Source organism: Panthera onca, chromosome E1 (assembly GCF_046562875.1).
Source record: "Panthera onca isolate mPanOnc1 chromosome E1, mPanOnc1 haplotype 2, whole genome shotgun sequence".
Lineage (NCBI taxonomy): Eukaryota > Metazoa > Chordata > Mammalia > Carnivora > Felidae > Panthera > Panthera onca.
Window position 1 is genome coordinate 19262142 of NC_138352.1, and position 15153 is coordinate 19277294.

The 15153-nt window shown below is 58.2% G+C and overlaps 1 protein-coding gene, 1 long non-coding RNA gene and 7 other non-coding genes across 11 annotated transcripts; 4 read left to right on the plus strand and 5 right to left on the minus strand.

Moving 5' to 3' along the window:
* The first annotated feature begins 347 nt into the window (after nt 1–347).
* TRNAK-UUU (transfer RNA lysine (anticodon UUU)) lies at nt 348–420 on the plus strand. Its single transcript has one exon. It is a non-coding gene; the product is annotated as a tRNA-Lys (tRNA).
* A 582-nt stretch (nt 421–1002) lies between these two features.
* Nucleotides 1003–1074, plus strand: TRNAQ-CUG (transfer RNA glutamine (anticodon CUG)). The gene has a single exon. It is a non-coding gene; the product is annotated as a tRNA-Gln (tRNA).
* Nucleotides 1075–1520: 446 nt separating this feature from the next.
* Nucleotides 1521–1602, minus strand: TRNAL-UAG (transfer RNA leucine (anticodon UAG)). The gene has a single exon. It is a non-coding gene; the product is annotated as a tRNA-Leu (tRNA).
* Nucleotides 1603–1767: 165 nt separating this feature from the next.
* Nucleotides 1768–2732, minus strand: LOC132688353 (uncharacterized). Its single transcript, XR_009614505.3, has 2 exons — nt 2076–2732; nt 1768–1976 (listed from the first exon to the last, which is right to left on the minus strand). It is a non-coding gene; the product is annotated as an uncharacterized LOC132688353 (long non-coding RNA).
* On the plus strand, nt 2109–2195 carry TRNAR-UCU (transfer RNA arginine (anticodon UCU)). Its single transcript is given in 2 exon segments — nt 2109–2145; nt 2160–2195. It is a non-coding gene; the product is annotated as a tRNA-Arg (tRNA).
* A 50-nt stretch (nt 2733–2782) lies between the features above and the next one.
* Nucleotides 2783–7751, minus strand: HES7 (hes family bHLH transcription factor 7). Of its 3 annotated transcripts, XM_060647362.3 has the most exons (5): nt 6800–7751; nt 6315–6381; nt 4227–4322; nt 3547–3634; nt 2783–3234 (listed from the first exon to the last, which is right to left on the minus strand). In XM_060647362.3, exons 3-5 carry the CDS (start codon nt 4320–4322, stop codon nt 2783–2785), a joined length of 636 nt encoding a protein of 211 aa, XP_060503345.1. In that variant the 5' UTR covers nt 6315–6381; nt 6800–7751. The 3 variants fall into 3 exon arrangements, with proteins under 3 accessions (XP_060503345.1, XP_060503346.1, XP_060503344.1); XM_060647363.2 differs by lacking the exons at nt 6315–6381; nt 6800–7751 and adding an exon at nt 5940–6308; XM_060647361.2 differs by lacking the exons at nt 6315–6381; nt 6800–7751 and adding an exon at nt 5269–5861.
* Nucleotides 7046–7116, plus strand: TRNAG-GCC (transfer RNA glycine (anticodon GCC)). The gene has a single exon. It is a non-coding gene; the product is annotated as a tRNA-Gly (tRNA).
* A 6702-nt stretch (nt 7752–14453) lies between the features above and the next one.
* TRNAS-CGA (transfer RNA serine (anticodon CGA)) lies at nt 14454–14535 on the minus strand. The gene has a single exon. It is a non-coding gene; the product is annotated as a tRNA-Ser (tRNA).
* A 465-nt stretch (nt 14536–15000) lies between these two features.
* Nucleotides 15001–15074, minus strand: TRNAT-AGU (transfer RNA threonine (anticodon AGU)). Its single transcript has one exon. It is a non-coding gene; the product is annotated as a tRNA-Thr (tRNA).
* Nucleotides 15075–15153: the final 79 nt, after the last annotated feature.

Here is a 15153-nt window from a genome sequence, read left to right on the forward strand (position 1 = left end):
CCGGGCCCGCCCGGGGCAGTCAGGGCGGCGGCATCTGGGTCACCCCGCCTGCTGGGAGAGCGATCCGCCTGGGAGGCCCGCGGCCGGCAGCGGCCCCGCGCGGCCAGAGCCGGTACTGCAGCGGCCCCGCCTCCGCGGCCCTTCCCCCGCAGCGGCCAGACACCGGCCGGTGCTGTGCCAGACGAAGGACGGGAAAGCGCTGGCAGCAGCCGCGGGGCCCCTTGTGGTCCCTCCCGGTGGGCGCCAGAGCCGCTGCGCACGTGCGTGCAACTACCTACCGCCCCTGGGAGCCTGGACTTCCGTAGACACACAGCTCTTATGAGTAGCAGAGCAGCTCTTCGGGAAGGGCCCGGATAGCTCAGTCGGTAGAGCATCAGACTTTTAATCTGAGGGTCCAGGGTTCAAGTCCCTGTTCGGGCGTCTCGCTTTTTTTTTTTCTTTTCCTTCCCCCCTACGAACCTACAGCGCTTTTTGAATACGACTCATCTCTGTATTCCTTTAAAAGAAAACCAAGGAAAAAAAAGGGTAACGAAAATGCTGTGACATGACTTTAAAAATGAAATGATAGTAACCCCGTCGGGATTTTACTTTTCAGAAAGTGGAACGAACCATAGACGGACAGTGGAGGGAAAGCAGACATGTTTTATGTGAATTTAAGTTTTCCGGTCAGCCACATTGGAAAGTAAAAAGAACCAGGCGAAATTAATTTTAACAACACATTTTATTTAACCCAATGAAATCTTATCATTTTAACACGTACTCGATATTTTAAAATTGTTAATGAAATTTTAACAATGTTCTTTTCAGTACGTACTATGTCTTGTAACTACGGTGTGTATTTTTTTCCTTCACAGCACGTCTCCATTCACAGGTCAGGTGCTCCAAAGGCGGGGGTCCACCGCCTCTAGCAGGTATTTGTGTTTCCGTTTTCTGTGAATGGCAGGCACGCAAAATGAGAAAATCAGTAATATGTACCCTCTCAAAGAAGACCCATCACGAGTGGGTTCCATGGTGTAATGGTTAGCACTCTGGACTCTGAATCCAGCGATCCGAGTTCAAATCTCGGTGGAACCTTAGGTTTTGTACCACCGGAGTGCTGTTATATTTATGAGCTTGGGGCAGGAGCGTCATTCGTCACCTGAGAGGGTCTGAAAAGCCAGCGAGGATGCTGTCCTTTGTTTTTAAAAACAGACCAGGTAGTTGGAGCCTCCAGCACACCATCAGAACATACAGCCGTCGCTTAAATGTACAGCAAGTTGCGCTAGTCTTGGGAGCTACTGGTATTTGAGGACACGTTTAGGCACAGATCAGCTGTGAGGAACTTGAGGTTGCTTCCGCAGGTCCCATCAGGTCTTGGCTGACACAACCCGAGGCTGTCTGGAACACCAGAGAGTGGAAGGCGGTGGTGGCTTGGCTGCAAGGAGTCCTCGTAAAAACAAGGAGGGGCGTCCCACCGGGGCGGCGGGGGGCGGTCAGGACTTCTACATGAGGGTACACAGGCCACCAGAAAAACTCCATCTTGGCAGCGGTGGGATTCGAACCCACGCCTCCGAAGAGACTGGAGCCTAAATCCAGCGCCTTAGACCGCTCGGCCACGCTACCTGCGTGGAAGACAGTCCTCCCTGTAGTCCTCCTAAGAGACTAGAAGGAGACCCCGGGCTCGGGATGGTTGCACTAGATCGGCCGGCCGGCCCTCTTGGGAGATCGCGGACCGAGAAGCAGTGGACGGCGAAACGGCCCGGCCGGAGGAAACAAGAGACACACCGATGTTTTACAACGACACAAGTTTATTTTCCTGGATGGGGCCGCATCTGGGAGTGGGGCGCGCCTGGGCCGGGAGCATCCCCCAAGCGGGCAGCCGCAGCTCTGTGCTCGCTCACATTCGGTTGCTCTCTGTCCCCGTTTCTTCCACCCGTGCGCGTCCGCACTCCCACCTGGCTCACGTGCTTTTGTCCCGCTACTTCTCCCAGGCAGGCCTGCGAGGTCGCAACCGGGCGCTCCTGGCATGCCCCGCCCAAAGCCCTCACACCCCTCTCCCTCCCCGCCCCCCCACCCCCCCACCCCCATGCTAGTACCCGTAAGCCGTCAGACGCCGCCGCCTGCCAGGTGGCTCTGTGGCGCAATGGATAGCGCATTGGACTTCTAGTGACGAAAGAGCGATTCAAAGGTTGTGGGTTCGAATCCCACCAGAGTCGATTTTATTTCAGGTTTTTTGTTTTTTTTTTTTCCCCCCCTCCCCTCTCTCTCCGACTTTTTCTTAAAGGCTCCCATCCCCTTCTCCCCCTACCCTATTTCAGTGTTTTCCACCTGGTTTCAAGCTCCAACCTCAGTCTCCGCTCTGCTCTCTTCTTTACTTACCTGTCTGCCCCGGGGCTTGGGCCATGGAGAGCAAGACTGGGGGGAGGGGCGGGAAACAGAAGGAAAGGGAGACAGAAGTGGGCGTGGACGCCGAGATAAAGGCAGGCCCCTGGCTCGGGGACACACGGGGATTGAATAACCACTTTATTCCATGCACTAAGGACTCGGGAAGGGGCTGGGTCTGGGCCGGGGGCAGAGAGGGTACAATCCTAGTCGCAAAGGGGGCAGGGAAAAGGGACAGAAACCGGGGAAATATATATTTATATAGATACTCTAATATAGACCACATCTCACCCGCGCGCTGCGCCCGCGCGCCCCGCCGCCCTCCCCAACACCTGCTCGCCCCGACGCCCGGGTCCCTCTGCTGCCCTCGGGCTGGAGTCTCTACCTCACTCCCAGCCCCCACCCCCACCCCCCGCAAAGCTCAGGGCCAAGGTCTCCAGAAGGCGGGCGGCGGGGGCGGCGGGGCCTTGGGCGCCGCGTCTTGTCTGTGCGGCGGCGGCGGCGGCGGCAGCAGTCCGGTGAGGGGCGCCGGCGCGCCGGGATCCCCGGCGCGGGGGGAGCAGGGGGACGGGGACCAGGCGCAGCGCGGGCTAAGGGGGCCCTGGTGCACTGGGGGGCGCTGGTGCAGCGCGGGGCCGGGCACCGGGGCGGCGGGGTCCAGCGGTGGGCGCGGCGCCTGGGGCCTCGGATCTACCGGCTCCAGTCGGGGCGGCTTGGGGCGCAGGTAGACGTGCAGCGCGGAGAAGAGCTGGGCGCGGGCGGCCGGGCTGGCGTCGTGCGCGAAGGCCGCCAGACGGAGCAGGCACTCGCGGAAGCCGGACAGGTAGCAGCTGGCGAGCGCCTCGGCGTCCTGGGCTGGGGACCGGGGAACCCCTGGAGCCGCGGCCGGCGGGAGGACGGGCGGGCAGGGCAGGGACCCAGCCAGGGCGAGGGAAGGGGCGGGGCGCAGAGATAACCGAAGCCCGACAGACGCACAGAGACAGAGACCCAGAAGGACGGACAGAGGGAGAAAATGAGGGAGACACAGAGACAGACACGCGCGGGTGTTATTAACCTCGCCTCGGAGCAGAGCCTACCACTCCCCAAGCCCACCGTCCATCGCAGGGTCCGCCCCAGCTACCCCGGCCCCGGGCCTCCGTGAATCCCCCCTCCCGCCCTCCGCTGCCCCACCCCCCCGCGCTGTACCCGGGGGCTCCACCCGGCTTCGCTCCCTCAAGTAGCCCACGGCGAACTCCAGTATCTCTGCTTTCTCCAGCTTCGGGTTGCGGAGGTTCTACAGACGGGAGGGGGAGGGCGCAAAGACAGAAAGGGGTGGGGAGAGAGGGGGAAGTGGCAGGGGGAAGAAGGGAGGGGGGGAATGCGGGAGCTGGGGGTGCCCCCGATCGCGTTTGCGCGCTGCTCACGGAGCGCGCGACCGACCGAATGCGGAGTGGAGATGACGAGGAACGGCCCTGGGAAACCTCGAGCCTGCAGCGTCCAACCCGAGGGGGTGAAGCCCACCCAGAGTTGAGGAGCGGATTGTAAACAGCAAACCCCAGGGACTGAAATTAACCACCCTGCAGGCTGTTGGAGCGGGTGCGGGAAAAGAGGAGGGAGCATTTACAGACCCCAGAGGTGGAAGACTGACCCACCCTGGGAGTGAAATTTACAGAGCCGGGTGTGAAACTTACAGACCCCAGGGGTGGCCATGAAGAGCACGTTCTGAGAGCGAGAGGGGGTCTTGGGATGGGACTCCAAAGGCGGGGCTCGGGTCGGGATGCCTTGGGGCCAGGGTCGCCAGTGCAGCACGTGTCCCCACCCCAGTAGGAAGCCCTGGGACGCGAAGACCGGATGCCTGGGGGTCTGGGGACGGCGGAAGGACTGACCTGGTCCCGGGTCTGCTCCAACAGCAGGAGCCTCAGTTCTTCCAGGCTGCGGTTGATGCGGTCCCGGCGCCGCTTCTCCACAAGCGGCTTCAGCATCTGCGACCGGCAGGAAAGGGAGAGCTGGCCGACCGGACCGAGACTCAGCGCGGCCGCGCCGGCGTTTGGGTCCCGCCACCGGGTCGGTCCCGCGCCCGCCCCTTCCCCAAGACCCCAGCGAGTGCCTAGGGCCAGGCCCATCGGGTCCCTCTCCGCTCCCCCTCCCAAAGCCCCTAGGGTCAATTTCTGTAGCTCGCCTCCTCTCTCTCCCGGGTCTTCTGCATTCTCCTCTCTGTCTTGTCCACCCTCCTCCCCTGTCTGTGTCTCTCCTCCTCCTTTTTCCTCTCTACGTCTCCGTCTCCTGCAGTGTCTCTGTCTCAGTGGAGAACTTTGGTGGGGGGGGGGGCCTCTTTGCACCCAGACACGTGGACACGTGGCCGCAAGGTGCCGGCCTCTGAGTCGGCGGCCCTGAATGTAAAAAGGGAGATACTCGGGGCGACCGCGCCTCTTCTCCCGCTAGCCCGTCTGTGCAGTCATCTTTCTCCACTGGTTCTAAAATCTTCCTCCCGAGGTCAGGCCTCTGGGGCCAATGCCTTCCCGGCCTTCTCTATAAGGCTGCACTGGGTCAGCTCTGGCTCGCACCGCACGCGCGGAGCAAGTGCCTATCCTCCCCGCTTTTTGTTTCCACCCACCTCCCTTAGCTTGAGCCCCCCTTATCTATTCCACTCGAATTCCGGCCCCCTCCCACACCTTGCAAGCCGCAAGGTGCCAAATGCCATTACCCAAACCCAACACCAGTACTGCCGCCCACGCAGCCCCTGCTCTGACCCCATCCCCATCCTCATCTTCGCCGCTTCCTTCCCAGCTCCTGGTTCCTTGGGTCCCCCGCACGCACACCTCTCCCCTTTCCAACCCTGCGTCTCCAGCCTCTTCCCTCACCCAGCGTCTCAGGGACGCGGTCCCCTGGCCGGACCAGGGACCTCTGCTCCCTCCCCTCACCTCTCACCTTGGGGCCGTCCCTATTCTCCGCTCGATCCCGAGTGACCATCGCTCCTCCGGACCCTGGTGTGGACCGAGGCCAAGCCGGCCTTGCACCTTATATCCCGCAGCTCCTGAATTGGGTGGGGTGGGGGTTGGAGCCGGGCCCGCCCCCTTCGGCCCCCGGATCCCCCTCCGCTAGGCCAGGAGCACAAGGCTCCCGGAAAGGGGAGGAGCGCAAGGGGGGCGGGGAAGAAATGAAACTGACCTAGGAGTGTGGGAAATGAGGGGCCAAGGCAGCATTGGCTGATTTAAGGACCCTAAGGCTGTATAATGAGGCGGGACTCCGCTGAAGGGAGAGGTTATTACGGGGAGGGGGAGTTGAAGAGCTTTGGGGACAGGACTCTGGAATGAAGTTCAGAGTTCCCCTCCTCCACCACCAAACGAGGCTTTCTTGGGAGCTCACTGTTCCCCCACCCACCCTGAAATAAAAGTTGGCACCCCTCAACCCTCCAGACTAGATCTTATACACCTTCACCCCAAATTCGCCTCCCGCTGGGTGGCTCTGTCCAATTCAACTGGGGCTCTGCCTGGAGGCAAAAGAGACGCGCAGTTCGATCTAAGCGAATCTTAATTCCATTCCCCCTCCACATTGCGCGCACCGGTCTAGGCTTAGGGGATCCATACTGAGATACGTACTAGAGACCCAGCGGATCCAGTGGAAAAGAGGATGTGTTACCCAGCAGCAATTACAAAGGCAGAGCGAAGTAGGAGCTGGGGAAAGGGTCATACAGGCGGATGGCTGGACTGGGGAGGAAGGGGACCCCCGAAGAAAAAAAGGAAGCAAGGCTTGGAGTAGGAGGTGGAGAGACCTATCCACTTAGAAGTATTTGACTCAAAACTAATTATAGGAGATCCAGGCCTTTGTCTGCCAGGACACGGGACACAAGGAGTGCTCGTGCCGCTTGCTCCCCGGGGGACCCCCGTGAGGACAGGGGACCAGGGAGCCGACAGGTTTTGTTTTGTTTTTTTTTTAGGGACCAGAAAGAGATACAAAAAGGGATCAATACCCACCTCAAACCAAGAACATGACCCTCTGCAGAATGATGCGTGAACAGTCGGAGACTTCAGGATAAAGTGTCTGAGAAGAAACAAATCAGAGATTTAACGGGACAACCAGACGGCCCCGGACAAGGACACGGAAAGACAAGACTGCACACCGGTTGAAAGATAAGCTGCGCAGTCAGAGGCGGATGAGGCCTTCCGAGCCGTCCCAGGGCCTCTCCACACGTTGTGTTGTTGGGTTTCTCCCCCCCCCCCCAAACCCCCTGCTTTCTTTCTTTCTCCCCACCCCCCTCCCCGCCCCGCAGCCTGCCCTGCCAAAGCCCGAGCCCGGAGAGACACAGACCTTGGGGAGAGTGCTCCCATTTGGGGTCAGGGCCGCCAGCACATCCCACCTCCCCCCTACCTGGGCCAAATGGGAGCGCAGATGTGTGGCTCCCGGCAGCCCCCGTCGCCCCCCTCCTTGGGAACCTGCGCTCGGGCGGAGTTTTTCTCACCTGCACGCGAGGCTCGGGGCTCCGGGCTGTTAGCACCCGGGTGTGGGGCCGCCCCCCGGCCATATGGGGCCACTTTATGGCCCGGCGGCCGGATCCGGGCGGGAGGAAGGATGGCCTGGCGCTCCACCCACGTCAGCTATTCGGGCCGCTCCTTCGCTGAGCCCCTGGCCCACACCTTCTCCCGGACCGCCGTGGCCTCAACCTCTTACAAGTTCAGGTAGGGCCACCAAGGGCTGGCTGTCGCTTGCATTGGTGGTTCAGTGGTAGAATTCTCGCCTGCCACGCGGGAGGCCCGGGTTCGATTCCCGGCCAATGCACAAGTTGACCTTTTTTTTTTTTTCCCCCCTCCCGTCGGCCCCAAATGGGGAAGACATCTGCCTGAGAAGTTTGTCTATTTAACTCATCTTTTTTCACCATAAGGTAGAGCTTGACGCTCTGGATGGAGATCCGGAGGCCGAAAGTCCTCCCACTGCCGTCCTCCCAGCCCGCGAGTCCTGCGGCCTTCCACACCCCTCCCTCCGCCCCCGGCCCCGCATCTCCGCAGGCGTCACCCTGAGAAAGGACACGCCGCTCGGATCCCTGCCCCGGGGGTCCTCCCACCCTCCGCGGGGGAGGGGCGAGGCCTTCCCGCCCTACGCGCCCTAAGTCCCGGGCCCTTCCGGCCATTTCTCTTCCTCGCCCTCTCCATTTTCTGTCCTCCCTGAACTGCGCTTTCTTTTTCTAAGTCCGTGGGTCCTGGTCTTCCTGTTATCGCGGTCTTTCTGCGCCCCCGCGGCCGCCCCGGCGTCTCTATCTCGGCATCTCTCGCGTTCCTGCCAGCTGTCTTAGCGACGGCCGTGCGCCCTCTCTCGGTCTCCAGCTGTCTCCGTGCGTCTCTAGCTCCGGGTCTCTCCGGCGCGCCCGGGTCTCTCATCTCTCTCGTCTCTCCGGGTCTCTGTCGCCTCCCGGCACTCTGCGCTCCCACGCTCCTGCCAGCCCCTGGGAAGCTCGCTCACACCTCCGTCCCTCCCCGCCCCAACCCCGCCACCTCCCGCCCCGCCCCTTCCCGGCCGCTTTGATCCCGCACGCGTCGGGCCGGCGGGCGGCCGGGTGTCCCCCGCCAGCTGCCGGCGGCCACTTGTGAGCGGAGGGGAGGCGGGAGAGGGCGGGGGCGACCCTGGGCTCCGGCCTGCCGCGCTGCTGCCCGCTGGCCTCCCTCCGCGCCGCTACCCGGGCTCCCGCGGGCCCCGGTCCCTGGTTCGCGGAGTCTGGGTCTCTGTCTGGAGCTCGCCCTGCGTCTGTGTCTCCGCCTCCGGTTTCTGCCTCCTGTCTCTCTCAACCTGTTTCGGCTGCGGGTCTCGTGTCTCTGGGTTGTGTCAGTGACCAGGGATGCTCTCTTCTCTACTCAGGCGCGGGGTAGCGACTCCCAGAAGGAAACTGTGCGACAATCTGGGCATCTGTACATCTGTGTGCACAGCCTCTCTGTTACTCATTCAGTCGATATTTATGGAGTGCCTCTGTGTGCCAAGTATGGTTAGGGCTCTCCCGAAGCCCTACATCTTGTGGGGAGGGGAGCCTAGAAAAGAAAACATCAGATGGTCATGGGGGGGAGGGGAGCGGGGGGACAACCGGACATGGCAATGGCTTGAGAGTAAAGTGCTGCTTTCCTCTGGGTGGTCAGAAACCAACTGGAGGAAGAGATGGTATTTAAGGCCAAGGAAGAAACAGGCGAAAGGAAACAGCAGGTGCAAAGGCTCTGAGGCAGGAATGGAATTTGCGGGTGGGCCCTAGAGAAAGAGGGCCAGGGTTCCTGGGAGGGAGGATTTGGAGTACATCAGAGGTAAAAATGGGGAGGCAGGCATGGCGCACCACACAGGGCTTTGCAAGCTCGGAAATGACTTTGGATTTTATTCTTGAGGTCCATGGGAGGCGAGGGAGGGTTTTCATCAGGAAAGCCACGTTCGCAGACTTCTGTTTTAAAATGACCGCTTCGGCTGCCGTGTGAAATTGGGAGCAGGGACGACATTTGGGTTGCAGGAGCGGCCTCCTAGGCCTGACGTGATGTGATGGCGGCTTGCGTGAGGTGGTGGCCGGGGCGAGACACGTGAATGGGCTCCCTCTGGGGTTTGGGCTTCAGTCACTGGGCGGTTGATGGTGCCTTTTGTGGAGATGAGAGGCACCAGGGCAGTGGGGCCGTGGGGAAAGTTTGGTCGGTTGAGATCCCCTTAGGCATCCGAGCGGAAATCACAGGTAGGCCAGGGATGTAGAAAGTTGGGGGTCAGAGATGGAAGGTAAATATGGGGGAGTCCCGGGGAGAGAGGCGGCTTTGAGAGGGGCTGGAGCAAGGAGCCCTGGGGCACCCCAACAATTCCAGTCCAGGCTGAGGAGGAAGAATTGGCAAAGCGCCTAGGGGGTTGGTAGCGACGGGAAGGGGGCCAGTGTCCCTGGGACAGAATTTGGGAAAGGAGGAGCAGTGGGCGTATGAAGAAGGGAACCCCGGCCCTAGCTAAGCTGCCGGGAGGTCAAATAAGGAGAAGAGAGCGAAGTAAGCATCAGTTTAGCATCTTGGATGTCACAGGTGACCTGAGGGGGGGGTGACTGTACACAATCCCAGGCCCCTGGGTCAGCTCGGGTGGGGGTGGGTTGATGGAAGAATGGGGCTGAAGGCACGCAGACCGCGGCCTTGCATCAAGCAGACCTCTCCATCCAGTTCTGCTGTGAATGGTGAGCGGAACGCGGTGTGGCCCGTAGGGGCACAGGTGCCCCGGGCTGCTCTTGGGAGGTGGAGGGGTGCAGGAGGGCAGGGGCTGGGGGGCTGGGAGACTCCAGGACCAGGTAGGAAACTCAGCCTCAGGTGGTAGGGGAGACTCCTCACCCACAGGGAGATGGGGGGAAACTAAGGGTGTGCGTCAGTTGGGGTGCAGGAAGGGTGACACCCTTTCCTCTCCTTTCCTGGTTCCTCTCCTTTCCTCCGAGAAACACGAGTCAGGCTCGCTGCTGGAAGGGAGAGGGCTCAGGCGGTTTGAGGAGAAAGAGGGTGTGACGGGGTCATTTTGGAGAGGCGGCCAAACCTCGGGGGCCAGAATAGTAGGATTTCTAGGCAGGTGGAGAGTCCGTTGGAGATGTGGGATCAAAAGTCTCAAGTTCAGAGGCCAATTTCACCACGAGGAGAATTAAGTGCATGCTTCAGAAGCCCCCTCGCTTCCCCCCACAGGCTCCTGGAAGGGCCCTAGCGATGCATTCACCGGGGCCGTATGCTTCTGGGACACCTGCGAAAAGTGAGACGTTTTAACTGTAAATGGTAAAGACCTCTCTGTCTCTTCCCACTCTGCCTGCCTCTGGCACGTTGGGGTGGCTGCGGCCAGTTTGGGGATCCAGGTAGGGGATCAGTCAGCCTGGCTACCCCGGGGGGTCGGAAGGGTTTCCGGGAAGCTGCCATCATCACCCTTGTCTGTCACGGGGCTTCGTGCCATGAAGGCCCAAAGCCACGAGACACGTGCGATGGGGATGTGTCTAGTGGCTCGCGTCACTCTAAGCACGTGGGTGGTAGGTGAGAAGCAAAATTTGAGAAGGAACCAGCAGCTGGTCTGTGGAGGTATGATGGGAATGGGCCAGCAGGTCGGGAACACACATAGAAAGCGGGGTTTCTGGACTTCGTGACCTCTGCCAGCGTTTTCAACTTGTAAGTTGTCGTGATCTCGTTTCGCTCTAAATAATGACTTGTGTACCCACCTCTGTAATCTTTTCCTTAAAAGCCTCTCTCCAAACCGTGGGAATCTTTAGGCTCCCCAAACTGGAGCCCAGTTGGCATGGGGCTGCACGATTTTCTGATTTTCTCCGGCCGTTGCTCCTGTGCCGATAAGGATCGTGTGGCGGGGAGGTCACCCTCCAGGCGGATGCCCAGTGTTTCGGGGGGTGGGGGGTGGGGTGGGTACGTGCGCCCCCGTGGGCCTGGGTGCGTGTCCTTGCACCTGGTGTGCGTCTGGGTATCTGGGCCTCCAGCCTCTTCCTGGCCTCCCTCTCAGCAGCGGGCCTCATCTGGGCTTGGGGGAGGGGAGCTCGTGTCCCACACGCGCTGGGCCCCTAGGGAGGCGGGCCGGGAACTGAGCGCAGCTGGTGAAGTGTCCGGGCTTCCCCTCCCCCGCTGAGACGTCTCCCCAGGCCAGGGCTCCAAGACTCAGCTCCTCCCTCTTTGTTCTTCAAAGGGGAGGCTGGCTTCCTGGGACCCCCCCTGGGTCCTGGGTAGGGGGAGTTCCTGGAGGGTTGGGTCCTGGGGGGGGGGGGAATTGGGGGGTTGGGGGTTGGGAAGTAGGAGGACCAGGCCCCTGGGCCAAAGGAAGAATCAGGACAGAAGACCCCAAGTGATCCAAAACAAGACAGGCTCATCCTTTTGTTCCCTTACGGGGCCAACCGTTCTTGTAGGGGAACCGGGCCGATGAACATTGTGTAAAACCGTTGTGTCCAACAGTGGTAAGTGCGGTGGAGAAAAGTGAAGCAAGGGGGTAGAGAGTGGAAATTGTACTTTCAGAGAAAGACCCATTGAGAAGGTGAAATTTAAGAGGTGAGAGTAAAAGCTACTGGGACGCCTCTGGGAAGGGCGCTCCAGGCAGAGACCAGCCGGCAGGAAAGCTTTGAGGGAAAACACGCCTAACTGGTCCAAGGAGCAGAGGGCAGCCTCTGGCCGGTGACAGTAGTGCGGGAGTTGAGATCAGAGAGAGAAACGGGGCGGGGGCACTGATCGGCTACGACCTTCTAGGCCGTTTCCCGGTTTCCCAGGAAGGACTGGGGCAGGACTCTCCCACTCCTAAAGAGATGAGAAGGCTTTGGAGGGCTTCTTCCTGCCCGCCCCCCTGCTTTTTTGTTTTGTTCTATTTCTAGCATTTTTAATTGCTATATAATGTCAAACCTCCACAAAAGCCCATTGTTTCCGTTTGTCCCATTTGCTTTGTCATTTCTCTCCAAAGACAGCATGGATAGAAAATACTCACTTTCCAGGGTTGCTTGGGTGGCTCAGTCGGTTGAGGGTCCAGCTCCTGGTTTTGGCTCAGGTCATGATCTCATGGCCCCCGAGATCGAGCCCCGGGTGGGGCTCTGTGGCTAGCAACGTGGAGCCTGCTTGGGATCCTTTCTCTCCCTCTCTCTTTCTGCCCCTCCTCCACTCCTGCTGTCCCTCTCTTTAAACAAATAGACTTTTAAAAAAAGAAAAGAAAAGAAAAAGAAAATATTTGCTTTCTGAACCATTTGGAAGTACACTGGAGACATTAGGCCCTCTTGCCCCCAGTTACTGGGTGTGTCTTTCCCAAGAACAAGGACATTCGTAACATAACAGTGCAGTTATCAGTATCAGGATATTAAAGTTAATATAATACCATTATTTAATCCCCAGTCCATATTCAAATTTCCTCAAGTGTTCCAGTGATGTCCTTAATAGCTTTTTTTTTGTCCTGATCCAAGATGCAGTCCAGGATCGCATGGTTGCATTTAGTTACTGCGTCTCTGCGGTCTCATTTAATCTAGAAGAATCTATCGTTAAATCTTCACAGTTTTGAAGAGACCAGCGTGATTTTGGAGCTGGTCCTTCCGTTTAGTTTGTCCGATGGCTCTTCACGGTTAGAACCAAGTTGTTCAGATTATGTATTTGGGGCAGGAACATCCCAGAAGCGACGGCGTGTCCTTCTGAATCATGTCAGAAGACACGCGTCAATTTGTCTCAATACCGAGGGGCTGACTTTGATCACTCAGTTGGATGGCATTGGCCACATCTGTCCACTGTAAAGTTATTAACCCCCCCCCACCCCGAATAGTAATTAATATGTACTTTGTGGGAAGACACTTTGAGAGTCTTCGCTACATACAGCCCATCAAAGTTCAACCACTACTCTAGTATCCATTGATGACTTCTAACTCCAGCACTGTTTCTACGTTTATTAGTTGGGCAGTTGACTATAAAATATAAAAAGAGCTATCCCCTTCCTTCCCATTTTATTTCTTTTTCCTGTTATGAACTTTGGAGTCTCACTTGATTCAGTGAATCAGGGTCCACCACAATCTATTTTAACGCTCAGATTGTCCCAGATTTAGCCAATAACTAACTGTAACCCTGAGCCGTTGGGTCTCTTTTTAAAATAGATACCCGAGATTCTTTGAGCATTTCTTTCCTTTCCTGTGCAACAGGATGTTCCAAGATCGTCTTATGATTCCCTAACCTGGAACCAGCCTTTTTTCCTAGGAGCCCTGGTTCATTTGAGCGGAACGCGGTATTTAGTAACCAAGATCTGGGCACTTGGTGTGCTTGTTGGTACTTTATCTTTCCTTCTAGGCTCTCTCAGTGGAGCAAGCTAGGAGATATATGTGTATCTATATGTGGTGTATGCGCACACATTTCTTTCTGTATCTACACACATGAAAAGCCATGAATTCATTTTGATATCCCATTGGAAGGCTTCAAAGAGAGGAAGGACAGAATCTGATGTATGTTTTAAAAGGATCACTAAGCCCAATGTGTTCAGAGGAAGAAGAGAAGGAGCAAGGAAATAATTTAGGGGCTGTTGTAACAATCTGGATGCAAGATGTGGGGGCTCGGACCAGGGTGTAGTGGTGATGTTTTGACAAGCAGTCACGTTTTTTAAAACCCGTTTTAATAAGAAATCTTGGCTGATTTGATGTGGAGTGGGTGTGTGACAAAGAGAGAGAATCGGGGGTGATCCTACGGCTTTTACTCCGACCAACTGAAGAAATGGAATTTTCCATTACGAACTAGAAAGTGCAGGTGACGTTCATTTTGGGGAGGCCAAGAATTTGTTTGGCCAATTTATTTGTGATTCCCTAGTAGATATCCAAGTGGAAACGGTAAGTGGGTAATAATATATATGCATCTGGAATTCGGGGAAGAGTTCTGGAGCCGGAGATGAACATTCTTGGATGTACTAATGTGTTATTCGTTGATATTTATAAGAGTGAGTACAGATAGAGAAGAGGTTGGAAAAGGGAGCCAGTGGGAACACTCCGACATTCAAGGATCCCGAAGGTGTTGACCCACCAAAGGAGTCTGTGTAGGAGCTGTTCATGATGTAGAAGGAGTATCAGAAGAGTTAGGGTGTCCTAGAAGGCAGTGAAGAGAGCGTTTCTAAGGGGGAGAGTAAGCATCCGTGTGAGCTGGTGCCAAATAGCGATCAATGGGTTTAGCAATGCGACGGTCACTTGGTAAACTTAACAGGAGCATCTTGGAGGAATGGGGTGGGCGAAGGCACTTGATTAGAGGGGGTTCCAGGGAGAATGGGAAGACGGCATGGGGGAGAGTGGGTGTATGGTAACATGCTTTGCGGGAGAGGGGAACAGAGACGTGGAGGGGTAGATGAAGGGCCTCGTGGAGTGGGGTTGAGAGGAGGGAGACAATCTCGGAGGAGACGGGCAGGGGCGTGGGTCAGGGAAGCGGAATACGCCGGCGGTATAGCACTGGGCAGCGTGCTGGGCTCGGTGACGGGGAGGAACTCGGAGACGCGGTTCAGGGACACGGTCGCCAGAGCGTAAGGCCCGCGAGGGGGCGCTCGCGGGCTGGTCGCGGGTGGCTGAATCCCGAAGAATAAAGGCCGGATCCTTCCCGGGGAAGGAGGCGCTAGAAAAACAAAGGCCTTTCTCCTCCGGAGGCAAGGATAGCCACTCCCAAAAGTACGCACGCTGTGAGCAGGATTCGAACCTGCGCGGGGAGACCCCATTGGATTTCGAGTCCAACGCCTTAACCACTCGGCCATCACAGCCGCGTGCGGCTTGGGGCCTGCGCCACTATAGCTGCCTATCAACGGGCCCGCCTCCCGCCGGCCCCGCCTCTCCGCCTCGAGACGTCTGTGCGCGTGCGCCTCCCCGCGGCAGTGCGGGCCTCACCTCCTCGCCAGCCGCCGGAGGCCTGCGGAAGGGGCGGTTCTCGCGTTCTCGCTCCCTGCCCCAAGTCTCAGGACGGCCCCAACAAAATGAGGCAGAACCCGAACCCAAGCCCAGGGCGCCGTGCCCTTGAACGCATGGGATGCCCGCGCCACCCTGGTTCCTGAAAGCGAAGTGGGGGTCAGCCTTCCGATTCACGGTAAAAGTGCGCGGGAGCGGAAGCTCAAGGCGGAAACGGCTTGGTAAGAATAAGAATCTCTGGAAAGGCGCCACAGAAAGACCCTTCGGAAGATTGGAGAGACGCGTTGCCCTCGGAGCAATAATATACCGCTTTCTGCGGACCCAGGCACCGCTGGGATTCGAACCCAGGATCTCCTGTTTACTAGACAGGCGCTTTAACCAGCTAAGCCACGGCGCCGGCGGAAGGCGCCCTGCGCCTGGAGATAGATCAGCTTCTCGCGGGAGTCAGTGAGAGAACTATCACAGACCAAACGTTG

Bases quoted from the DNA above. Each gene is read 5' to 3' on its own strand.
- HES7 (XM_060647361.2), bottom strand. From the start codon at position 5,310: ATGGTCACTCGGGATCGAGCGGAGAATAGGGACGGCCCCAAG. The intron at 4,323-5,268 runs GTGAGAGGTGAG...TGCCGGTCGCAG, and splicing joins AGAATAGGGACGGCCCCAAG to ATGCTGAAGCCGCTTGTGGA. The intron at 3,635-4,226 runs GTCAGTCCTTCC...TCCCGTCTGTAG, and splicing joins TGGAGCAGACCCGGGACCAG to AACCTCCGCAACCCGAAGCT.